Raw genomic sequence first — 27,947 nt, 5'->3', positions numbered from 1 at the left:
AGTCATTCTTAGAGACTTGTGTTATACTGGTATTCTTTTTCTAATGGGACATTTTTTTATTTTTTAAGGAAAAACAAACATGGCTGTGAAATCTGCCGCTGCAAGAAGTGTCCAGATATCCCATGTGGCAAGATTTGTCCTATGGGCTTTGAGCAAGACAGCCATGGATGCCCAGTGTGCAAGTGCAGAGGTAAGAAGAGTCCTTCACCTCCTTATCTACACGTCTACGTGACCTGCTCCAGAAGAATCCCCCACCAGATAGTGATGTTATGTACAAAACTTCCATTCTGAGAGACAGTTTTATAACTCCGCCAGTGCTACTAAATGTCATTTTCTGACAGCGTAACCCTATTTATTAGAGCTTTGTTTCCCGCTTGTAGCAATTTCATTTTTAATTACTGCAGTCTAATGAAGTAACCCATCATGGAGTCGACAATGACTTTTTAATGAGCACATACAGGAGCCAAATGGACTGATTGTTTCTCTGCGTTTTCATTCCTCATTATTCTTAATTATAAGTAAAGTCCAAATCTTTCTTGATACCGTACCTCCCATCCTAGAACACATTTGCCATTTCTTGTGTGCAGTGAATATAAATTCTTAGTGACTTTAATTGGTCAACCATCAAACACAACATAAACATAAGACAAGATAGATAGTAATGGCTTTAGCGTCATTCACACCATTTCTATGTTTATATATTTTCTGCTTTGTTGGTCTTACTGAAACTACTCTATCTATGGCCTACTTTTAAGACAATGTTCTAGAAGTTGCCATGAGTTAACCTATAATTTCGTTTAAGTGAAGTCTACTTTACTATTTTATACTTTGTTTTTACTTTTGAAGTCAGTCTATTAATAATCTTATAATTTTCACACTGGCCAATGAGGTTTTCTTTACACTCTTTCTATTGTTTTATGAGGCAATACATGTACATTAGCCACAATGGTCAAATCCTGACCCTATCATTTGTGTTGAAGCATCTAATAAGCATGTGCAATGGTCATTGTGAAGGGAAGGGAGCAGGATCAGCTGTGACATCAGCTATTGTGAATGGTGTTTCCTGTGCTATCAGCTGTTATTGAGATACTATGGAACCTTGCTGTAAACTCTTCCCGTAGGGGCAGGAAGTACCCAGCCACAGTGACCTGTGCGAAAATTGCAAGATTACTATTTCGTGCCTCCTGCGCTTCAACTGCACTTCACATGACCCGTTGAAGCGCAGGAGGCACGAAACGGCCGTTGTCCTGAGTGCTTCTCGTGAGTACCTTCCTGCGGGCATGTTTTAATTAAGTGTACCAATAAAGAAAGTTTTTTTAGTACCTGTGAGTGCAACCATTTTTTTTTGGGACATTATTTGCATAACTTTTCTCATGGTCTGCACGCGGTCATCTAGGGGCATGGTGGAAATCACTGTCAGCTAAACCAGCTAGCCGTAGGTGTTTCAGCAGTGCCGGTTTTTCTTGTTACTGCGATTTACATTGATGAATCGGTTGTGTGTCCTAAGGGACTGGCCCGCTCCTATATTTGTACACTCTTTTCTTAAACGCTCCTATTCTTTGAATTTTTAGCTTTATGATAAGAGGAGCACATATAAACACTCCAAACGACTTGGCAAAAGTTGAATTGAGTAGGATTCAATGACCATCTTCCTCCACAACACCATACGTTATGAGAAAACCTTTAATAAGTCTTTTCAATAGATAATTGGAAAAAAAAAGTCTCTAAAAATAGTGCAAAATACTTAAAACAAAAGCAGAAGCGAAAAAGCGTAAACACTGTACACAATAAATGATACCAAAAGAGATCTGAATTCCCTTTTGATTGTTCTCAGTGACAATTACTTCAGTATCTGTCTGGCTTCACAGACGCGGCACAGTTTCCAGACTGTATTTAAATCAATTGCACATGCTTTATTAATGAACGAGCTTTATACAATGGATGATAAGAATTTTATATACAATAGGGGATCAATTCATTACGTTGTGCTATCATCCATTGCAAGGAATTAGTTAGTTATTGATTTCTGGTGGAATGAATTATCCTAATGGTTAGAAGATCATTCTTATTAGTAGAAATGACAGCACAGTCTTGGAGAAAAGATGGCTTACTGCGGCAATTAAACAATTTTAACTCAATATTTTAAAACAGCCAGAGGTCAAGAACTGAGTGGATTGTACTGGGGACTGCCGAGGGGCATGTAAAAAAAATCACATGACTCTTATTTAGAACTATAAAGTAGTTATCGAATTCAGACATTTTGGTATCTTGGATTCATGTACATGTACTTGGTACATGTAGTCCTCCAAGAGCCTCCTGGCAACTTACAGGGGGAGCAGTCACAGCTAAGAAACATCTACACGCAAAAAAGCCATTTTTAATTCAATATAATCTGTAACATCATGAAACAGATCATATATAAACCAAAGATATTCTGCTGATGTGGGTACGGTGTCTGTAGTAATCGGGGACTGTAATATTCATCAGTATCTATTGTTAGTGACTCGCCATTCAGTACTTGTAGAAAGATTTGTGTACTATGAAAAATCTAGATTGTAGGCACTAACTACCAGATGGAGTAGAAAAAATGCCCCAAAGAATGCATAGGCACCAAAAACTGAAGAGAGACACCCAAAATCAGCTACATGTACAGCCGTCTACATAAATTAATATAAAATAATATTAAATCTTTATTTAGATTAATTAAAATACAATAAAAAAGGATAAAAAAAACACTTCAAATCTGATATACTACACCATTAGTGCAAATAATGGTATCCTGTATCCGCACTCTGAAATAGGTAAGGGGTGAGAATCAAAGAATATGGGTCCTCCCTCATGCAGAACTCTGTAAAGGAAAAGGTGAAACAGTTACTGAAATATACAAAAAATCGGATCACACATACTGTAAAGTGGTAATGCTGACAGTCACCACAAACATACCAAATATTCACAGTGCAACTGCGAATAAATATACAAATGCTTATCACTAAATTAAAATATCATTAAAAAGTAAATTTTTTTTCAGTTCTTCAATACAAAAAGTGAAACTCATATCATATATACCTCCTTATGTACCCGTATGCCTTGTTTTTTGCTCATGTTTAATGTATTTGTCTATATTTGCCCCGTATTTCACATGTAAAGCGCCGTGGAATAAATGGCGCTATAAAAATGTATAATAATAATAATAATAATATAGAGTCATTACAAACAGTGATCTATGTCAAGTGTTTATTTCTGTTAATGTTGATGATTATGGTTTACAGCCAATGAAAAGCCAAAAGTCATTATCTCAGTAAATTAGAATAATTTATAACACCAGCTTGATCCAGTAATTTATCATCCATAACTTCTGATCATGACATCGCTAGTGATACAGCTGTTTAGTGGCTCACTCCTAATGATGCACTTTGGTATCTGCCCTGACATAATGTAAAATATAGCCTCATGCCCTCCAATATAAGAAAATAAATAACCTGACTGTATTCTCATCACCCACAGCCTTTGCCTGGTATGAAGCAATAATGAAGACTGCATGTTGGCAGCCACAGAAGCTTCCATAAACCCCCCTCCAAGCCCCTGCATGCCTCAGACACACATGCATCTATTCTTTGCCTACCACAGAAGTGCCTGCTTTAGTGTCCCTTAAAGAGGACTTTCACACAAAAATGTAACAACTTTTGGCATTTTCACATTACTTTGGATTAGCACAACCAAAATAGATGGGACTGTGGAGGAGTGGAGGTATAGCTACGCTGCCCCATCCCCCATCAAATTCATGAAATCTGCCAAATTAATCAAATCTTCAACTGGAGTAGCATTTCTGACACTGCACACAGTTGCACACACCACTAACTAGAGGCGCCAAATTCATTAAGTGCCATGTGCCTTATAATGAATTCAACGCCGTGTGCTCTGTCCACACTGGTGTGTTTCTGCACAGTCTGATGAAGGGTCCTAATGAACCCGAAACGTTGCTAAAGCTGAACACAACCACATTTGGTGCTTACATTTGGATCTGGATCAGAATATGTGAATTAAAGCCACATCAGGCAAACCCGATGTTGGAGTGCTATCCAGTAGGAGCCACATAACAAAATCTGTATTAATTTGAGGGCAAGCGGAAGATTTTAGGATACATGGCATTTGCATTTTTTTTTTTCAGCTGATGATCACCGTTTCCACACTTTCTGTGCACACCCTACTGTAATCATATCTTCTGCTCTGAAGTTAGAAACATAGCTTTTTATTCAGTTACCGTACTTCATTTTTCAACTAAAAACAATATGGTAAGATGCAATTAGCAGTTGTCTCATACACTACAAAGCCCACAGGGCCCTTGCAATGAGCAGCGCTCATGATTACGCCGGTGGCAGTAGAGGATAGAAAGGTCAGGTTTAACATCCTACACATGTTAATCATATTTTGCAAACCAGACTGAGACTGTGGTAAATGTTTATCTTGCAGTTTGGGTCGCGTACATAAGTGAAAACCATATGTGCAGCTTCATTGTGGGATTTACATCTGGCATCCTCTGGTTATGCTTTAAACCTTCTCACTGCAGATGGTATAATTTAGACCGTCCGATCTTGCAGGTGGCTGTGAGCTACTTTAATGCTGCCAGGTTGGCAGCCAGATAGAAGATAATTTGGGCATCGCTAAAAATTCTAAATATAAATTGCTGAGTCAATCTCTGGAGATCATTCTCGGAGCACATACAAATGAAAACAAATATCCATCTGCTTGTACTTAAATCAGAAAGGGCTATCATCATGTTTCAGGTTGACATCTTTTTTTCCCACTGAATTACTAAAAAATGCTTCTCATAAAGGGAAAGTAATTCTTTGATTCCGAGAATTTAACCCATTGCCCTTGTAAGGTGGAACATGCCATTTCTTTAACCACGAGACAAACGTGGCCACTGTTACTTGGAACTTTTCATGTCCCATGGACCAAACAAGTAGATATAGGATAATTTGGATGCGTTTAGCTTTCATCTATTCGAGCCTTGCAATGGAAAAGTGAAGTGAAAAGGCCTCCATTTTTGGACTTCACCAATATTCATTTCTATACTTAAAGAGTAACTAAACTTTTACTTTTTTTTTATTTTGTCCAGCATGAAAATCACATTATTAGAAGATTTGTCTGTATTCCTATAAAAAAAATTGCACATAAATGTCTTCCACACCCTGCTTTTCATCAGCCAATTTGAATTTAGCTGTATTGATAGCAGAACATGCGCATATGGAGTACAGCCGATGGCAGTGAAAGGATCAGCTCAGCACCTGTGTCTCACTATAGGCTCATTCAGACGTCAATTTTTCTCACATACAAAAAAAACAGACTGATTATTTTCATCAGACTCTGATCGTCCGTTTAACTCATACGTGAAGAAATAAATTAAAAAAAAAAGTTTCTCCACCTTTTCCATTCTGACAATCCGTGAAAATCGAACTGTACTTGGATGTCATCCCACTGCCGTCTGATTTTTTTTTAACCGATCCATTGACTTGCATTGCCGATTTTGATACAACTGTCCGATCACAATCGGACATGTCTCTGCAATTTTCCACAGCCAGAAACATCACAGACATGTGAGTGGCCCCATAGACTACACAGGTGTGGGTTCTATCAGCACCAGATAGCAGTCGAGCATCTTCCGTATATCGGACGACTGAATAAGCCGTAACTCTGAGGATAAGTTGCTGCCATAGACTTTTTTGATCAGCGCAACATTCCGAGAAGGAGACAGGTGCTGACTCATCACTGCCATCATCCCTACTCTAAATGAGTACATTCTGATATCATTGTAGGTGAATACAGGCAAATAGACTGGGGAAAAGCAGGGGTTTGGAAGACATTTATGAGCTTTTTTACAGGACTGAAAACTTCCCTATTAAAGTGATTTGTAAAGTTTTATAACTTTTCATGCTGGACAAAATTATAGAAAAAATAAATAAATAAAAATGTAGTTACTCTTTAATGGTAATGCAAATGTATGGATCCTATAGAGGCAATATATAGTAGATTGATACATCCATGTACACGTGGCTAGTTATTCTGAAATTTTTTGATTTATTATTGTAGTAAGTTAGAAAATGTGCCCAAATTAACAAAATTATGAAACTGCATGAAGCAGAACATCACTATGATCTGTGTTCATAATTCACCATGATTGGTGCTAAGATGACTGAGAATCTCAGAGATCTTGATATTGGTTTGTGACTTAGACGATATCTTGTCGCTGTTCCCTTACAGAAGCAGCGTCATCTGCTGGGCCTCCAGTTCTGACCGGCACATGTTTGTCAATGGATGGAAGACGTCATGAGAATGAAGAGAGTTGGCATGATGGCTGCCGCGAATGCTATTGCCACAATGGACGGGAAATGTGTGCGCTGATAACTTGTCCTGTTCCCGGCTGTACCAATCCCACCATTCTTCCAGGACAGTGTTGTCCTTCATGTCCAGGTAATTGTAGATAATAACATAAGCACTGATATCAGTAGCCTGTAGAGTCTCGAATATTGTCTCCTGACATTTTAGCAGTACCTGCTTTATGTCTCTATAGAATTTCCTCTTAAAACCTAGTAGGATTATTTTTTTGTGCTCGTCTCAGACTCATTGCTCTTTTATTTTTCTTTAACTTTTCAATCATCAAGGTCTGTTCCAGGTTAGGAATGATTGAAACCCCTTTGGCTAATAAAGTGTGTCTGATGTTAAAAAATTGATAACAAACATCTAATCCTTTGATGAAATCGAGCATGGAGAAAAAGTGATTGACGTATGAGAAAGCTTTTGATAAACAGTGCCTCTAGTGTTTGACCTCTTCTGTTCTTTATTGATCAGTCCACACGAGATGAAGTTATAATGATGAAGTTACGATTTCAGATATAACTCTTACCTGCCCTCTCTGTTTTGGACACCAGCCATTCTCCCTTATACAATGTAATTTCTCAAATTTCAGAAGCTACACAGGATGCATACATCGCTCTTGCTAGGGCAGTTCCTAGTGATATGAATTTAATGATTTCTACAGCTAGATTTATATGCCTTTTAGACTTCTTTGAAGACCTTAGTTTGAATCCATCTTTGCTAAGTGATATATCAGATTTCCATTGTTTGGAAATGATTGTCTTATTTCCAATAACTGCCTATTGTAGCATGTAAATGGCAATCTGAGGACAAGTGCGAGTGGGAACAATGCAAATGGCTTATCATTGATTTTACAATACGAAACATTTTTCTAGTTCTAACAAAAAAAGTCTCTAATATTTGTGCATTGATCACGATAATACATTAGGCTTGAGGCAGGATAGTACAGCGCACCATCTGTTCCACATACAAGCTTTAAGCTTTTTTTCATATCACAGGTAAAAGCATCAAGTCCACCATAATTGTCCAACTCGTTTTGAACGCTTATGGTTATGTCTTGATTAAAAACTAACATTTCAAAACATCTTGCTCGATTACAGTGCTCTACTGGCAGCATGTATCAGGCACTGACTGTGATTTCAGCCATGTATGTTTGACTCTGACTCGCTGCAGTGTTGAAGAGTAAAACATTCTTTAAAAACCATCCGGTACCCAGCCATATGGGAGACTAGTCAGAAGGCGGTTTAATGCTGCTTCCCCCAGCCCATTGCCAATAACTCACAAGTCACTCCCTATATACGCACTGTAGTAGATCGGCTCACTTGGCTGGACACAGAGGTAGAAATGGAACATCCTCTCTTTAACCCCTTAATCCCATTGGACGTACTGTCCCGTCAAGGTGACCTGGGACTTAATTCCCAGTGACGGGATAGTACGTCCAGCGCGATCAGCTGCGCTCACGGGGGGAGCGCAGCCGGGTGTCAGCTGACTATCGCAGCTGACATCGGCACTATGTGCCAGGAGCGGTCACGGCCCGCCCCCGGCACATTAACCCCCGACACAATGCGATCAAACATGATCGCAGTGTTCTGGCGGTATAGGGAAGCATCGCGCAGGCAGGGGGCTCCCTACGGGCTTCCCAGAGACCCTCAGAGCAACGCGATGTGATCGCGTTGCTCCGAGGGTCTCCTACCTTCCTCTCCCTGCAGTCCCCGTATCCAAAATGGCCGCAGGGCTGCATCCAGGTCCTGCAGGGAGGTGGCTTACAAGCGCCGGGAAGCCTCCCTGCTGTGCATGTCAGATCGCTGATCTGACACAGTGCACAGCAAAGTGCATACTGTGATGCTTGTTTTTGCGGGACAAGATTAAGTTTTTTAGCGGTACCATGTTTATATCCGTCTTTTAGTCCACTTTTTGTTCTGCGGTATGATGATAAAGCATTGTTTTTTGCCTTGTTTTTTATTTTTTTTATGATGTTCACTGAAGGCATTAACTAGTGGGACAGTTTTATAGGTCGGGTCGTTACAGACGTGGCGATACTAAATATGTGTACATTTATTGTTTTTTTATTTACATAAAGAAATGTATGTATCGGAATAATATATTTTTTTCTGTTTTTAGGAATTGAAAAAATAATATTTTTACACAGTGTAATTTTTTTTTCACATTGTCCCAGGGTGGGACATCACTGTCATATCGCTGATCTGACACTTTGCACAGCACTGTGTCAGATCAGCGATCTGACAGGCAGTGAAGGAGGCTTCTCAGGTCCTGCTCTCAGCAGGCACTGACAAGCCACCTCCCTGCTGTTAGGGCTAGCGGAACGCACCGAGTATAGATAGGTAGCTACAAGGTGCGTTCGCAGCCCTGGGTCCACCGTGCAGAGATATTTGCTGCTAAGTAACAGCGGATAAACTGAGCTCACACGTGGGTTAAGCTTCACCCCGTGTGAACTGGAAGCGATCTCTATTGCCTCACAGAGTCACGCTGTACACAAAACTATTACCCTAACTAGGGTTGTGCTTGCTCTGGAACTCTTCTGTGCTAACCGCACACATTAAGGAACCAGTTGCTAAGCCAAGGCTAATTGCCCCCAATGATGCTAGCTGCCTGCCTGTCCCAAAGCTACAGCCTCACACCACATATGAATAGATTGGTATAGTACCCACTGGCATAAGTCAAACACATTTGATACTAGCGCATGGCCGTGAGGCCATGCGAACCTTTTATAGTTGCAGCTCTTCAGGACTTTCCTGGTGGACCAATGGGAGCTGCTACAGGACCTGAGCGTGTGATCCCCGACCTCCAATGAGAGGTCCTCCCGTGGGCATGCTCAGTGCGTGAAAAGCATGACTTAGTCCCAGAAAAGCTTGCTCACCGCTGACCAGTGCTGGCTTTAAAGGCAGAGCCTGGAAAGGCAGCAGTAACCATTCACACAGTATCAGGCTGAGCCAGACGCTGGGACCGACGTCTCCGCTGAGCAGGTTCCACTGCGGCTAGAGGAGAATGGGAGACCGCAGCAGACATGGCTTCAGATTCCCCCTGTGCAGCGGCGGGAACTCGACACCTAACACCTGCAGGACTTGGAAGGACCCCATGGCCATCTTGGATCCGGGGGGGTCTGCAGGCAGGGAGAACCTCAGAACAACGCGATCACATCACGTTGTTCTGAGGGTCTCAGGGAAGCACGTAGGGAGCCCCCTCCCTGCGCGATGCTTTATGCCACCTGAAGGCTGCGATATTGTTTGATTGCAGTGTTTCAGGGGTTAAAATGCCGAGAGCGCTCTTCTCCTGGCATTTAGTCCCGGGTGTCAGCTGTGATAATCAGCTGACACTCGGCCACGCTCCCCCCATGAGCGCGGCTGATTGCGTATGACGTACTATCCCGTCCATGGGAATTAAGTCCCAGGTATTGGACGGGATAGTATGTCCGATGGCAGAAAGGGGTTAAAGTATTTGTTTCTCTGAAACACTGCAGCCTGAGTCAAACACACATGGCTGAAATTATGAAGCTGGATGTGCCAGTCAGTATTTTTTTATTTCTATGTTAGTACTCTGCCCATCTACATGTGGTGGTTTTAATTACAGCAGGTTCCTACTTACGCATAAATGCAGACATTGCTGAGAGAGGTGTCCACGTTCACCCAGGAAATCAGACTTCAGCCTGAGAGACGTATTCACATTACATATGTAGGGACCCATCAGTTTTGAGACCACCTTGACGTTGGTTGATGGGCTTGCATGAATGGGCCAAATTATGTGCTAAGCATCTCATTTTTTTGCTAGTGTTCAGAAGCAGTATTGCTATTCATCTTTCATATATATTTTACATTGACGTGCTTTAGTATGATAGTGTGCAACTTTTTTGTATATTTTATATGGCGGTGGCTGCTCCTAGTATTCACCTATTTACACTAGTTTAAACAATGTGCCAGTCAGTCTTTTGTTATTTAGATTTTCATCCTTTGGCACTAAACCGTTATGGTTTCCATTGGAGAACTGTGAGCAGATATCTAGCAATCTGCGACAAATTCAATCACAGAGTGTTTTAGCAAACGATATAACTTTCCATTAGCCAATGGATTAGCACAATTACTGAAGGCAACATACCTCTTTAGTAATGTTGGCTGTCCACAATATCATCAATTTCTTCTTCGTAATCCAATACTAGGAAATAGTGCAGCTACATTCATCTTTTCTGGCGATCAACTGAATGCAGTTTGTCTTTAGGAAGAAGCCACAAGCATGAGAACAATGATAGACTGATTAATGGTGCTGCCCGGCCGTACTTAGTATTAGCTATGTCAGTGCACTGCCTGATTCCTCCGAGAGGTTGGCCGAATCCTTAAAGCAGCAGAACAATAAGGATTTGGTCTAATAGAATCTGAACCTGTTGTTAATAATCATTGTCTTCTCAGGTAGCTGCGGCACTGTAGATAGTGGAACAAGAGGTGCTATTAATCAATGCCAATGAAATGCGTAAGACGCAACAGCTTTCGGGGACTCGTCCAAGGTCACCGGATAGTGAAAGCCACTCTTTCTTTTTTTTATTTAAGCTCGCGCCACAAAGCAATTCTTCTGTCAGTTTATTTTCAATAGTTGCAGAAAATAACTTCCTCTGAGCGCCGCCTTTAGATTGTGTCAAATAAGCACCGTTTTATAATCGCCCCTTATAAATCAAAAAACGCAAACAAAGCCTGTCACGTCCCTGTATTATTACAAGAGACCTGTGGCATTATGCTTTGGTTTACGCTCAGAGCGCCTCTGCAAATTACAATCTGACGGTGCCCTCAGCCACCTGTCCTAACGGAGATAAATGAGGACCATCTGCGGCTGCATAATAAAATGAACAACGTAAATGCTTGACCTAATTATTATTAATAAGCTGTTATTATACCACCATTGTGCTGCAAGCGCCCCGTGCTGTTCTGTACACCAGGACCAAATGCCGATGGTTAACTCACACAGCGGCTTCAGGCTGGCATGGCAGAAGGTTGTGCTATCTGCTCCACTCGCAGGAAACCATTCCGACCGTCTAAGACAGGCGGCACGGCAAGAGTAGGATTAGGGGAAGGCAGTCTGACAAAGCGAATCAAGGAAGTCAGATAATTTGGCTTTAGCTACATTCGTTGAATGCATTCGCATTCAGTAACTGTTAGTAAGTAATTGTATAACATATCATATTCTTCAACTTTTTTTTCACTTTGGGGATTACGGTACTCGGAGTAGCACAATATGGCGGATGCATAAAGAATTCTAACATTCACTTTTGGAATGCGATATGGCTGCTGTGGGCAGTTATTTTTTTATTGCCATTTATCTTACTTTTGCATCCTGATGTAGTAGGTAATAGGAAGAAACACACAGACTATAAATGTCCATGAGCCCTAGGTAACAAAAATAAAGCCAATAATAACCAATAGAGCTTGTATGTTTAAAGGAAACCTATCACGTTGTACATGAACCCTGATCTGTGTACAGCATGGTGTAGAGAAAGAAAAGATGAGCTGAAGGATAAACAGGTTTGTTCCAAATGATTCAGTATAACTTGTATTTTATTCATTGAAATCCCTGGTGTTTGTATGTATAGGAGTCCAGTGGGCGGTCCTACCAGTGATTGACATCAATCTCTGCATGCACAGTCATATAGAGAAGACTGTCAATCACTGAGTAGCACCGCCAACTGAACTCATGCATTCAAACATCAGGAATTTTAATGAATAAAATGCAAGTTGTGCTGGAATGTTTCCACAAAAATGTAAATCATATCTAACCAGCTCTCCCTGCCCTGTAACATCCTGCCTACAGATCAGATCTCATGTTAAACATGACAGGTTCCCTTTAACGAAGGCAGACTTTGTGAGCAGTGCGACACGGTCCATTAAACACTGCTGATTTCATAATCTCCTCATCTAAGATCCTTGTGGATCTTAGATCCGTCACATGTAATTCAGGTGCTTTATTACTGAGATTTGAGGCCTTGGATTTCTGTGTTATATGATTTTCTGTTATACTTTCTAGCAGCCATTCAGAACCTTATAGATCCTGGGATAAGTGATCATTGTAGGATTATGTGCCAGGAGCCTTAATCGTCATTTTTTTATCTTTTATATTATTGTCAAGACCAAGTCTGTTGACAATGCAGTCATGGGCAGAATTGAATAGGAATATGTTTCTTGACCACTCGCTTTATAAAAGGAACAGTTCTGAAGGGTAGAACCAAAGGTTGTTCCATTACTAATCCTTTAATAATCTGATGACTCCAACAAACTTTGTGAAGCCCTTGACATTTGAGCAAAACTGTAGAACTCCTTGACTTGTGATTTTCTGTTTCTTACCCTACGTTCACATTTGCGGTGTGCGCCGCAGCGTCGGGCGCCGCAGCGTCGCCGCATGCGTCATGCGCCCCTATATTTAACATGGGGGCGCATGGACATGCGTCGCATGCGTCCCTGCGGCGCCCGCGTCTGGGCGCAGAGGACGCAGCAAGTTGCATTTTTGCTGCGTCAAAAAACAATGAAAAAAAGGACGCATGCGGCGCAAAACGCAGCGTTGTGCATGCGTTTTGCTGCGTTTTGGTTTGCGTTGTGCGTTGCGGCGCCGACGCTGCGGCGCACAACGCAAATGTGAACGTACCATTAGAGAACATGGTATTACATGTCATGCCGAAATGTAAATGTGTTTCTCTGCCACAAATGAGGATGCTAATTTCTTCCAAATGAAAAGCTCAGAAGCAAAACCTTTCCGGAGCTATCTATTGTACTAGTGTTGGATTAGGTTTTTTTTAGAGATATGCTACATTTGCAGGTAAGCATAATCATAATGTGCTACGTAATTGGCAGAGGGCGCTTGGGATCTTTTTCAATTTGCCACAATTTGCTACAACTAATGGCCATTTATTTATTTATTAAAACTAAGGACTGCTTGTGCTATCATCAGGCAAGTGCGTGGAATTCATTGATAAAATTGGCTTAACATTTTTTTAAGGCAATCACATACTTTAGACTTAAAGGTGTTGTGTAGGCTTGCTTGGGGTTCACGTTTGTAGTCATGCAATGTGATTGCAGACTTGTGAATCCTCACTGAATGCAGTGAGTGCTCTCAGAGGTCTAAAGCGTCGGGAGCAGGTGGACGTGTGACCGTAAGTATGCAATTTACATACATTTAATCACATGTTAACTATAAGTGCACTGCATTGATCAATACAACTGGATTGAGCGAGGCAGGACGTCTAGTTGGAATGTGGCTGAAGTATGCAAATCACATGCCTGTAGTCATATGACCGCGTGATCTTGTCGCCAGCATCACGCACTGTATATGCTGTGAGGATTGGCAAATCTGCGGTCACATATACTTGAGCCTTAGGCCTGGACAACCCCTTTAAGTAGACCTAACCTGCTGATTTTAGCCTACAGTCTGATGTGTATTTGGGCCTCACAACTGACGTCATCTGATGGGGAGATAACGGTCAGGCTGTTTGAAATTTGACCCACAACCAACTTGTTCCTCAGGATATAAGCTGGTGACAGAGAAGTTTGGCAGCAACATTTTCCATTCTCCACATTGAAAACACATGAACATTCATCCAAGCCAAACATTCATGTGTATGGAAGGATAGCTGACTGCCAAATGAGCACTCAGCTGTCATATGTGTATGGCCAGTTTAGTCTACAATGAAACACAAATCTTTGGCTGAGCTTCTTCCTATCAGACTGAGGATTATTTAAATACCATTGGATTCTATCTGTCCTTTAAATTTGTAAACGTTTGTCATGGCAGAGTCATTATCTGATAGAAATGGTTATTTTCCTGTAACAAGGTGGCACGGGGTGGTAGTCACAGGCGAGTTCATTAAGCAACAGTCAGTGAGCACACCGGCACCATGTACATGAAAAGATAAATAAAGTCCTGGTGCTGCTGTACAGTTGCTTACCTCTGTTACTCCAGCTTCTGGCTCCCAGGTTCCTTGAAACACCACAAAGTCACAGTTATTTTCCAACAGTTGAACTTTACTAAACAGCAAGGCATCCATCACATCAGCAGCACAGTTCACACAGGGCAACATATCCTGTACTTTCCCTTCCTCTGACCACCGGGCAGACTCTAGTATCTCTGTCATTTCTCTCTTTACTATCGGCATTCACGGCCGTACCTCTAGCCAGACTCTGTCCTGTCTGCACTTTCCTTTCCTTGGCCATCAGAGCAGCATCTTTGGACAGTTCGTGTCCCATCTGTACCTTCAGCATCACCAGTTCCCTGTCAGCCCCTTGTCCATTTCCAATTGGGAAAGGTGCCGGGAACGCCATCTCAGCTGCTCCCGCCCCGGTCATAGACCCTGGATCCTTCCTGGGGATGGTCCTGTTGAGCTAGTGCCCAACTGCACTATTCTCCAGCCTGGGGTCCCTTACTGCTGTTCGCAGCTTTACCCCCATGGCCTGTAACTGTCGTACTGTATGTGTCCTCCCTTTGGGCAGACTGCCCGAACGTCTGACAGAACCAGGAAGTGTCTGTCCTATATCTCCCTCCTCTGTGCTGCTCTGCTCTTTGCCCCTCCCATCTACTTAATTCCTTGCTGCCTGTGCCTTAACTAATACTCTTATCTATCCTATTCTCTATCTCTAATGTGCCCCCACTATTCTTATCCCCATATGGTCCTGCCCCACTTACTAGTCTATCCCTAAGCTAAAGCAAAATGCATCACATTACAGTACATGACACACATTAATGAACATTAGGGAACCGTACATTACATTAGCATTAATAAAACATCAGGGTGCCGCACGTGACACATGTGCTCAGTGTTCAGGAGAGAGGAAGAACACGAGGGTCCCTGCCACCTTCCTACAGTCCCATCAGAGAAAGGTCACATTGTTGTGACTGGTACGCACAAGCAAATTTTTCCAATTTGCACTTTCAGTATATAGGTATATTCTCTATAGCAGTAATGCAGTTTAAGGTTCATATCCAATGTTTGCACACATCATAGCTCATACAGTGTGCTGCTGCGCTCTTTGGCCAGTTTTAGGCTAGTTGCGCCACACTAACACTGCATCACACTATTACTTTTTTGCAAGTTTGTTTAAAATGGACAGATTTACAACTATATGACCATATAGTCGGCTACTGTCCCCCTATGACTGAATTTGACAGTTCTATTAACAAGTGTTGTGAGCTCTGTTTCTAAAACATTACAGTTCCGGGAACCTTACATTCTAGTCAAGTGTGTGTTAGATGCTTTCTTCATTTTGGATATTCCCATTTCAATTTTTAGGTCACTTGTGAAAACTTGATTATGCATCTCCCAGTACTGGCTCATTTTCCGTTGTGCTTTTCAAGACTATGTTTGGATACAGATATGGCTCCTCACTCTGGCGAACAGAAGGAGGTCCTGATTAAGATCTTCCTTCTATCGGAACAACACATTTTAATGGGACATGCATTAGGGAAGGGTTAAAGTGGAAAATAGTATTTATATGATATTGAGTGTGGCTTGTTCTTGATCTTTGGGAAACTGCACATACACCTCATTTTCTAAAATGTACATCTCCAGATGGTCTTGACAATTCTGTTTCAAAATTATCTATATATAAGATTTTTCGCAGTCTTTTGTCTCAGCAGTCGACTCCAATCTTAATATGGCTTACACCTCTACATGCTTGTGCTACTGCGCAAGTATTCATAACTGTATGTGCTACTTATCGGTTAAGGAATCAAAATGACGTGGTATGCATCACGAAAAGCCGATTAGTCCTTTTTGTGCACACTTTCACTAAATTACAATTTTTGCTATGAATGATGAGATCAAGGACGATAAGTAATTTACAAACCTTTTCCGTATTATTACAGTCATCTCCATGGCTACAAGCCTTATATAATTTTCTGTTTTGCGTGTGAGAAATTTAGAGAAGTTGCAATCGCCAAACAAAATGTTGTTCCCTGGTTTTAGAGAAGAGACAAATTTACTGAGAGCTAAAGGTTATTGATTTTCTTCCTACATAAAAGGCAAAAAAATATTTGTTGTAAACAGACGTAACTTCTTGCAGCCGGGTACTTGTCATTTTGATGAGGACCTGTCACCAGGTCAAAAGTGGACAGTTTTCGATCTCATTGTATTCCAGCTGTTCCATGGAGTATCCAGGCATATGAGCTTTCTTATTTAGTGCCCTAATATGCTAATGCTTATGGTATTTACCAATGGGGCTGTGAAGATCTGAGGTTGTGGGTTATAAAATCGCCTAGGCAAGTTAACAAGGCAACTAACTTTATTCCATACATCCATGGTTGTGCAACAATTCAAGATAGATGGCCAAAATACAATGTCCTCAGTCCACAAGTTCACAATCTGAGATTGGTAGTTCCACTGGCCCCGTACCAGGCGATACCCACTGTCGCCCAACTTTTGGTTGGCCCATAGATTTCATATCTCCAGCCGGTAGAGTGTGCAGTCACAGCCTATGTTCCTCCAGACGATGGACACCACTACCGCAGCTCATGGATATCCCTCCAGCCAACAATCCATCTCCAAAACTCCACAGACCATCCATCCATCCCAGCTTCAATCCTCTCCCTTTGACATCCCTCCAACCACTGTCTCATTGAACCCCTCCCCTTAAACATTTTTCTTTAGCTCACATAACAGAGCATATTCTATCCCCTGGGGCTGATGTGAGGCCCCCTGTGGTGACGGCTCCCCTGGGTCTACTATCTCCATCCACACAATGGTCCTAGGCTGGTAGAACAATGGATTGATAGGATGATTGCTTTACATTACCCTTAGCAGTCTCCTGTCTGGCCTTAAGGCCCCGTCACACATAGCGATTTACCAACGATCACGACCAGCGATACGACCTAGCCGTGATCGTTGGTAAGTCGCTGTGTGGTCGCTGGGGAGCTGTCACACAGACAGCTCTCTCCAGCGACCAACGATCAGGGGAACGACTTCGGCATCGTTGAAACTGTCTTCAACGATGCCGAAGTCCCCCTGCAGCACCCGGGTAACCAGGGTAAACATCGGGTTACTAAGCGCAGGGCCGCGCTTAGTAACCCGATGTTTACCCTGGTTACCAAAAAAAACAAACAGTACATACTCACCATCTGATGTCCGTCAGGTCCCTTGCCGTCTGCTTCCCGATCTGACTGAGTGCCGCCATACAGTGAGAGCAGAGCGCAGCGGTGACGTCACCGCTGTGCTGTACTTTCACTTTCACTTTGCGGCGCTCAGTCAGTGTGGGAAGCAGACGGCAAGGGACCTGACGGACATCAGATGGTGAGTATGTACTGTTTGCTTTTTTTTACATTTACGCTGGTAACCAGGGTAAACATCGGGTTACTAAGCGCGGCCCTGCGCTTAGTAACCCGATGTTTACCCTGGTTACCAGTGAAGACATCGCTGGATCGGTGTCACACACACCGATTCAGCGATGTCAGCGGGACCTCAACGACCAAAAAACGGCCCAGGCCATTCCGACACGACCAGCGATCTCGCAGCAGGGGCCTGGTCGCTGGTACGTGTCACACATAGCGAGATCGCTACTGAGGTCGCTGTTGCGTCACAAAACTTGTGACTCAGCAGCGATCTCGCTAGCGATCTCGCTATGTGAGACGGGGCCTTTAGGGTACTGTCACAGAGTGCCATTTTCATCGCTACGACGGCACGATTCGTGACGTTGCAGCGTCGTATGATTATCGCTCCAGCGTCGTAGACAGCGGTCACACGTTGCAATACACGGCGCTGGAGCGATAATTTCATGACGTATTTGCGATGTAGAAGCCGTTGGTTACTGTGCGCACATCGTATACAACGTGTGTCACACGATGCAATCATGCTGCCACAGCGGGACACTAGACGACAAAAGAAAGTTTCAAACGATCTGCTACGACGTACGATTCTCAGCGGGGATCCGGATCGCAGTAGCGTGTCAGACACAACGATATCGTAACGATATCGCTAGAACGTCACGAATCGTGCCGTCGTAGCGATGAAAATGGCACTGTGTGACGGTACCCTTAGCTATACATAAGATCTAGCTTCTCTTCCTCTGCTTACTATCACTGAATGTAAACATTGATTCCTGAGGATGAACTGATGAGCAAGAAAATCACTAATAAAACACAGCAAGAAAATATCTAATAAAACACACCAAAACCGGTGCTCCGTGCTGGAAAAAGTCTCCGCTGTACGTCCATTTGTCCTATAGTCTTTAGTAAGCGGCCATATCCTCACAGGGGCGTTACTCATAGGGTAATAGTGCATGACGGCCTAAAGACACACCCTAGAGCAGTGTTCCCCAAGTTCGGTCCTTAAGAGCCACCAACTGGCCATGTTTTCTGGACTTCCTTGGTAATGCCCAGGTGAGAACTCCATAATCTAGACAGGCAACAATTCCATCACCTGGGCCATACTAAGGAAATCCTAAAAACACGACCTGTTGGTGGCTCTTGAGGACTGGAGTTGGGGAACACTGCCCTAGAGAATCCCATGAGAACTCCCCCATAGTAAAGTCCATAAAGAATAGCACCAAATAAAAAAGCCAAAATCCCTGGATTATCATTGGAATACTTAGAGTGGCAGGAACAGAATCATAGCAAAAACTAGCAACTTTAACCTGATGAGTGAACTTCTTTAAAAAGACTGAATGCCAACAGTAATGTTCAAACACACATTGTATGGAGGTGGAATTCCTTTAAACCTCCGCTATCATTACTTGTGTGACTATCCTATTACTTACAAAGAAACAGGCCACAGATCTGATACTACGTCGCCTGTGTTATATACTACGTGGCTGCTATATACTGTGTGGCCTGTGTTATATAGTACGTGGGTTGTTATATACTGTTTGGGCTGTGTTATATACTGCGTGGCCACTGTTATATATTGCGTGGCCTGTATTAATGCATCCGGGTATTCTAGAATATGTATGTATGTATATAGCAGTCACATACTATGTAGCACAGGCCACGTACTATTTGTCTGCTCTATACTACATGGCTCATATATACTACGTGGCCTGTGCTATATACTATGTGGCTGCTATATACATACATATTCTAGAATACCCGATGTGTTAGAATCGGGCCACCATCTAGTAATATAATAACTGACAACCGGCATGGATTCATGAAGAATAAGCCATGTCTAACATGTTGGGTTTCTATAAGTGCAAATCTGGATGTTGGTAATGTGGCTGAAGTGATTTATCAGGACTTTACAAAGGCCGAAAGACTCATCACCAGAGAATCCAGTGAGTAACACCCCCTTATAAAAAAAAAAAGTAGTCCTAAAAAGGCTCATATCTCTAGCGGATTTAAGAAAAAAGAAAAAATTGACCTGGTAACATGCGCTCTAAATTATGGTAAATAATGTAAATGGTATATTGTTACCATAGAGAACACTCTATTAGACATTTATTTCATTATGTATTTTTTTTTATTATTCTGTTTGTTTTTTGGTTTAATGCTCTATTTTCCCCACTATTGCCCTGGGATTTACCAGGTTTCATTTTTGTACTGGATAGAATAGAAATGCCCTGTGTCAGATAGTAAGCAAAACCTAAAAGAATTAACATGAAAACATTTGAAGTTTTCAATTAGTCACCAGAATGTTAAAAAGGAAATGTTACATTTGGTGTCTGCAAGTAGACGTATTGTGGCTGGTGAGGAATTCATACACAAAGTTTATTCGAAAGTGGCACAACAATGTGACAAGGTGTAAATGTTCTACTTTTCTTCTAATAATTATTGTAACATTTTACAGATACAGTTTGCACTTCTTCTGTTACAGATGACTCCAGTGGGAAGAAGCCTGAGTCCACAGACCCGTCTATCTGCCATGCTCCTGGAGGGGAGTATTATATTGAAGGAGAGACGTGGAATATTGATTCCTGCACTCAGTGCACATGTCACAGTGGACGAGTTTTGTGTGAGACTGAAGTTTGTCCTCCTCTTCTTTGTCAAAACCCAACTCGTACTCAAGACTCATGTTGTCCTCATTGCCCAGGTACGGCACAGTTCTGTATATACGCACTAGTATTGAAGTCATTTTATCTACTAGGGTATATATGATGCTTTAGTAGTTAGCTTGTTTCCATTTTCAGTATTCAACAATGTCTTGGCATATGACGTCCAGCCTTTGTACACAGTGAAGACTAGACGATGGATGGTATCATATAATTCTGCAATTATGGAGACTGATTGCTTAATTGCAGAGTTTCAGGAGTTTTGAGCAAAGAAAAAAGTGTAGGAGAAGAAAACATTCAGCGTAACCTGCATTACACAGTGTTAGCTGCTAACAATGCAGTCTTATAACCTCCATTGGTGATATGGGTTTTCTGAACAGATTATGAACTGTTTGCATGACCATCTGCTAACAAACCATGCCTTTTTCAAGGGGTAAGATTTTAAAAAAGCGGAATAGCAATGCAAAATAGTCAACAAACTGCATACATTTTTATGTAGATCTTACACCTCATCTGGATGCTGTATTTACTGTAATAGCCTATGTCAAAATTGCTGCATCATTTACCAAGCCTAGCCTGATTGACAGTTCCTCAGTGTCCTCCTTGCTTCTGAGATCTCACACTGCTCAATACAAGCTGCAGTCTGGATAGGCGGAGACTGAATGTACTTGGACTTATTCAACAATCTAAACCACTCTAGTTATTATCAAGATTATACAGCTTTTCTCACATGGATTTTAAAGTAAGTACACTAGTCTCATCAGGGCTAAGAGATGTAATTATTAAAGAGGTTTTCCATGCTTTGGACAAAAGTCTCCAGTCACATAATTGTACATTTCAAAAAGTCCAGAGACCAAAAACCTAGGATGGGCTGTGTCACAGGGTCCTTTTTCAATACCACACAATCAACAGAGCGAGGGAAGTGTGAACAATCCCAAGACCTTTATTATAGGCAAAATTTAAAGGTCCATAAACAATCCACCTCACTGAGGATACAATAGTCCAGAACATGAATGCAGTTCAGTAACAGGATAAAATGTCCAAGGAGATGAGAGTCCAATAATCCAGCAGACAGAGGATAAAAAATCCATACGCTTCCCTTTCTCTCTGAAGTGCTGTGTTCACACCATCCTCACCACACGGGATCTGACTTCCAGCTCCTGTCCTCCCCCGGCCCCCTCCTTATGTCCAGGGGTAGTCAGACAGGTTGGGGTGGTTTTCAGGCCTCCCAGACCTGACAAAGGTGCCTCGGGGATTAAGGCACTACAGAGGGTCATCAAGAGGCATAGGTACAGTCAGGCTGCAGACAGTAAGTGAGCTAATTCAATCATCAGCCTTTTGGAAGGTAATTGAGACTCTAGACAATATGGGGAATACACGGAATGATACAGGGCAACAAAAGAACACTATGAAAATCAGTAAAATATAAATATACACAAAATGATACCCACATAACATATCATAACAGGCTGAAACGTGTCTTATTGGATGTCCTTGTTGATTGAATAAAAGAACGAATTCAACATTACGTGTGTGCCAGGACTCTTTGAAAATTGCATTGATATTTCTCCACGAGCACCACCTTGACATGTAGAGTGCCGATGCATTTTTGAACTTTATATTAGTGCAGTCCCATAATGACTGCTGAATAGTGACTGCTGGTGTTAGCAAGCAGTCCTGTGACTGGATGTGTGAGACTTGCATACTTGCAGTCATATGCCAACTAGACTCATCTGGCCTCTATCAATTCACTCGTATTGAGAGAAGTCAAACACTTCTAGTTGGCATATCACCACAAATATGCAAGTCACACACATGAGGTCGCGTGACTGCCCGCTCGCATCGGCAATACCAGATATCGGGACCGCTTGCCGTCAGTCACATAAAGTGACTGCAGACTTAAATCCCATGTACAGACAACCCCTTTATTGTTTGCAGCTTTCATGGGAAATCTGATGACAGATCTGGTTTAAAATGATTTTCCAATCTTAGTTTCAACAATTTTTATTTCAGAAAAAAAATGAATAACATAGATCAAGGATCCCCTCGCAGGGAGTAATATATGACGGATTTGATTTTCCAATCTTAGACATCTATGCTATGTCCAGCAGACCTTTATTCTCCAAAAAAACATCGGACGGCTGATTTTCCCAATTGAATAATGGAGTAGTTATTTATTTCAATGGGAAAAGCAGTCACTGATGGCCTTCAGTAACCCAGAAGTGGTAAGTAGTGATGAGCAAGCGTGCTCGGATAAGGTGTTCTCCATGCTCGTGTGCTATCCGAGGGTCTTTAGCATGCTCAAATACTATGTTTGAGTCCCCATGGTTGTTAGACAGCCGCGATACATGCAGGGATTGCCTAACAAATAAGGAATCCTTCATGTGTTGTGGCTGTCAAGCAGCTGCAGGGAGTCGAACATAGTATTTGAGCAAGAAATCAGTTAGCACTCGAGTATGGATAACACCTTATCCGAGCACGTTCGCTCATCACTAGTGGTAAGGTATTTGGTATTCCATAAATAACCCACTTTATGGGGTCCTTGATTGGCAATGCCATGTGCAAAAGGTGTTAGGGACTACTTAACGTCTAGATGAGAATTGCTGATGTACATGCCTTGTCTTTTTCTCCATTGGTGAATTCATCCATTTTTTTAATCTTAAAGAAATGTGCATTTTTTGTCGAACCCTTCATCTTAGATGACAGCATCCACCAATAATTGACAGGTACATCCCGAGCAATCAACACTATTGCTACTTAGATGCAGAATTGATTTTGATGATATATTACATTCTAGTATTGCTGCGATGGACAAAACCTTTCAGTCATGCCAGGAATATGCAGTCATTGTGAGTTACACATGCGTCACAATCACTTCAGGGTAGAATAGCTGCCATAATGAATTTACTAAATTGCAGGAGGTATAAGTAATGGAAATACGTATAATTTCCCTCAGCGGAACCTCAATCACAAAGTGAATTGCTTGTGTGACTGAATGACGGATGAATACAGGTGCGGCTCTTACCCGGCTGCATGATTGCACAACAAGGGAACAGAGATTTACCTGTGCATTGGGGCCTCTGCAGATACTGTATGAATTATAGTAATATTGCTTGTTGGTAATTTACCACCTAGGGGTTTATAAGCTGGAGATGGAAAACCATATCAGATGCTGTCTTTAAAAAAAAAATTGCCAAAAAAAACATATTTACAATTGAAAAGTGATTAACAGTTTTCAAAATAACACACAGCGGCACAAGTGGGATAGAACAAGCAAGAACTGAGGACTCTTAGGAATAAATGGAAGAAAATGAAATGAATTCAACTTCAGCGTATGCAAGATTACAGTGCTCCAGCGAGTATTACATTACACATTAGGAATCTTCAGGCTGTACGCAGCATATTATTTAGCAAATCTACTATATAATTGTCTAAGGGTCACTTCCGTCTTTCTGTCTGTCCTTATGTCTTTCTTTCTGTCTGTCACGGAAATCCCAAGTCGCTGCTTGGTCGCGGCAAAACAGCCACAACCAATCAGCGACGGGCACAGTCCGGCGGCAAAATGGCCGCTCCTTACTCCCCGCAGTCAGTGCCCGGCGCCCCCTGCATACTCCCCTCCAGTCAGCGCTCACACAGGGTTAATGGCAGCGTTAACGGACCGCGTTATGCCGCGGTGTAACGCACTCCGTTAACGCTGCTATTAACCCTGTGTGACCAACTTTTTACTATTGATGCTGCCTATGCACCCTCCGTCGGCCCCCCGCATCCAGCCGAGGCCTTTCACGCTCTACGCGATGCTCCGGTGACCGGTCCCCCCTCTATACTCCCCCTCAGTCAGCACCCTCCACCCACATAGCGTTGTAGCAGTCCGTTAAAGCGACTGCATTACACCGTGGCATAACGCGGTGTAACTCAGTGTGTTAACGCTGCTATTAACCCTATGTGACGAACTTTTTACTATTGATGCTGCCTAAGCAGCATCAATAGTAAAAAGATACAATGTTAAAAATAATAAAAAAAATAAAAAATCGTGATATTCTCACCTTCTGTCGCCTCCACAGCAGCTTTTCCTGCAGCTCGCGATGCTCTGGTCCCACCGCTTCGCTGATTGGTCGCGGCCAGCCGGCGCGACCAATCAGCGACATTGGCGTGGGATTTAAATCACGCTTCGCTGATTGGTCGCGCCCAGCTGGTGCGACCAATCAGCGACATTGCTGCGGGATTTAAATAACGCTTCGCTGATTGGTCAGGGTCAGGCGGCGCGACCAATCAGCGACATTGGCGCGGGATTTAAATCACGCTTCGCTGATTGATCGCGGTGAGCCGGCCAGACCAATCAGCGGCATTGGCGCGGGATTTAAATCACGCTTCGCTAATTGGTCGCGCCTAGCTGGCACGACCAATCAGCGACATTGCCGTGGGATTTAAATCACGCTTCGCTGATTGGTCGCGCCCAGATGGCGTGGGATTTAAATCACTCTTCGCTAATTGCTTGTGCCCAGCCGGCGCGACCAATCAGCGACATTGGCGCGGGATTTAAATCCCGCAGCAACGACCAATCAGCGACGGGCACAGTCCGGTGGCAAAATGGCCGCTCCATACTCCCCTCCAGTCAGCGCTCACACAGGGTTAATGGCAGCGTTAACGGACCGCGTTATGCCGTGGTGTAACGCACTCCGTTAACGCTGCTATTAACCCTGTGTGACCAACTTTTTACTATTGATGCTGCCTATGCAGCATCAACAGTAAAAAGATCTAATGTTAAAAAAAATAAAAAAATCATTATATACTCACCCTCCGTTGGCCCCCCGGATCCAGCCGAGGCCTTTCCCACGCCACGCGACGCTCCGGTGACCGGTCCATGCATTGCGGTCTCGCGAGATGATGACGTAACGGTCTCGCTAGACCGGTACGTCATCATCTCGCGAGACTGCAATGCACTCTTGGGACCGGAGCGTCGCGTGGAGCATCGGTAAACGCCTCGGCTGGATCCGAGGGGCCGACGGAGGGTGAGTATATAACTATTTTTTATTTTAATTCTTTTTTTTTTAACACGGATATGGTGCCCACATTGCTATATACTACGTGGGCTGTGTTATATACTGCGTAGGCTGTGTTATATACTACATCTCTGTGCTATATACTATGTGGGCTGTGCTATATACTATGTGGGCTGTGCTATATACTGCGTGGCTGTGGTATATATTACGTGGCTGGGCAATATACTACATCGCTGTGCTCTATACTACGTGGCCTGTGTTATATACTACGTCTCTGCTATAAACTACGTGGCTGTGCTATATATTACGTGGCTGTGCAATATCCTACGTGGCTGGGCAATATACTACATGGCTGGGCAATATACTACGTGGCTGGGCAATATACTACGTGGCTGGGCAATTTATTTCATCGCTGGGCAATATACTACGTGTCTGTGCTATTTACTACGTGAGCTGTGCTATATACTATGTGGCTGGGCAATATACTACGTGGCCTGTGCTATATACTACGTGGCCTGTGTTATATACTACGTCTCTGTGTTATATACTATGTCTCTGTGCTATATACTACGTGACTGTGCTATATACAGTATTACGTGGCTGTGCAATATACTACGTGGCTGGGCAATATACTACGTGTCTGTGCTATATACTGCGTGTCTGCCTTTCAGGGCTTATCTACAGCATTCTATAATGCTGCAGATTAGCCCCCTGGTCCGACCTGCAAGTGAAGAAAGATAAGTTTTATTATACTCACCCGGGGGGCGGTCCAGTCCGATGGGTGTCGCAGGTCCGGGTTCGGCGCCTCCCGTCTTCTTGCAACGCCACCCTCCTGCTTCTTCCTCGCTCCCGGGCATCGGCGCTCCTGCACAGGCGTACTTATCTGCCCTGTTGAATGCAGAGTAAAGTACTGCAGTGCGCAGGCGCCAGGAAAGTTAGAGAGGCCCATCGCCTGCGCACTGCAGTACTTTACTCTGCATTCAACAGGGCAGATAAGTACGCCTGTGCAGGAGCGCCGATGCCGGGGAGCAAGGAAGAAGCAGGAGGGTGGCTTTGCAAGATGGGAGGTGCCAGACCCGGACCTGCGACACCCATCGGACCAGAAACACCCCCCCACCCCCCCCCCGGGGCGAGACATGCAGCCGTGGGGAAGCAAATATTTTATTCGAGCACGCCGAAGTCACTCAGTTAGCACCGGAGCATGGATAACACCTTATCCAAGCACATTTGCTTATCACTGTTAGCTGTCAATCACTTATTGAGAATAAGTATTTTCTGAATATGCAAATATAAATTTTGAATATGTGCTTCTCTTATTTTAGAATAGCCAGGCATGTATTTGGCCAGCATAAAAGTAATTTTCCAACACCGGATTTTTCTTTCAGTAAATGTAAAGGTATGACTTAAAGGACTCGTATTGACATTCTCTGATCAGATTTATTGTTTTCTATAGAGAAGCATCAACAAGGTTTCAGCTGCAGAGTTACATTTTCCCTGGGGTCAATAAATCACTGCACTCACCTTGACACATGTCAGCAGCTGGGTAGTGGCATTGCATACCTGCAGTTCATTTTCTGGCCTTGATCAGACCAATCGTGCTCCTTGTCTGATATTTTAGAGGTCAGAGTAACTGAAGCAATGATTTATTGCTGTGAATATGACTGACGGGAGTCATCCTGAACATTGTGTGCAGGTGCTTTGCATTTGTGGATCCTCCCTATGGGGACTGAAAGATAAGGCTACAATATCTCAGGCATCTTAACCATTGATTGCGGCTTGACTTTTTTCACTGCCTTTGATAACGCACACTAGAAAATAATTGAACACAGATTGAAATGCTATTTCCGTAAATGAAATGAAATGGTCTCTCGTCTGAATTAGAAATGAAGAATTATGACTAAAAATGCAAATTATTTTTCATATTGTAAGTGGGATTTAACTCTAAACCCTGAGTATTTTGCTTACTAGGGCCTCATAGCTTATTTGTAGCTGCCTTCGATTGAATACAAGCCCTCTGAAGAGCCACGAAAAACTAAGAAGATCTCACACCCGGGATCATTTTTGCATAAATCCTCCATTCTGCATCTTCCAATGGCTTAATTCTCCCCACCTGCCTATGAAATCCACTTTGACCAGATGTGGCACCACTATCCCATTCTGAGTTTTACATACCTTACAGTGTGAAAGTCTGGGGAAAATAGGCAAAAAGTAGCACATTTTTCCGACTTTTTGATACCACAATTTTGGTGATTGGGTCCTCATAAATTTCCTGTTTGTTCTTGTTTGACGGATCAGTGGTTTATGCCTATGAGGGAGTTGGGAAGCAGATCGTTTGGCCGACAGCTACTTAATGTGTATGAGGGCCTTTAGGATAGACCATTAATGAAAAATCAGACTTTTTCTGGCACGGAGAACTCTTACTGTCTCACTTATTCATTCTCGTCTGGACTATTGTAACTCTCTACTAATCGGCCTCCCTCTTACCAAACTCTCCCCGCTCCAATCTGTCCTGAATGCTGCTGCCAGGATCATATTCCTCACCAACCGTTACCCCGATGCCTCTACCTTGTGCCAGTCATTACACTGGCTACCCATCAACTCCAGAATCCAGTACAAA

At 42.8% G+C, this 27,947-nt stretch overlaps 1 protein-coding gene across 1 annotated transcript in view; it reads left to right on the top strand.

The window, feature by feature from the left end:
- CRIM1 (cysteine rich transmembrane BMP regulator 1) overlaps positions 1-27,947 on the top strand; it is a 957,989-nt gene that overhangs the window by 848,463 nt on the left and 81,579 nt on the right. Inside the window, exons 10-12 of the mRNA XM_077283003.1 lie at positions 69-190; positions 6,262-6,471; positions 20,156-20,371. Coding sequence (XP_077139118.1) covers positions 69-190; positions 6,262-6,471; positions 20,156-20,371 — 548 coding nt within the window. The remainder of the gene's footprint in view (positions 1-68; positions 191-6,261; positions 6,472-20,155; positions 20,372-27,947) is intronic.

The sequence above is a fragment of the Ranitomeya variabilis genome, chromosome 2, assembly GCF_051348905.1.
Source record: "Ranitomeya variabilis isolate aRanVar5 chromosome 2, aRanVar5.hap1, whole genome shotgun sequence".
In the NCBI taxonomy this organism is placed as follows: Eukaryota; Metazoa; Chordata; class Amphibia; order Anura; family Dendrobatidae; genus Ranitomeya; species Ranitomeya variabilis.
This window is presented reverse-complemented; position numbering and strand designations above follow the sequence as displayed.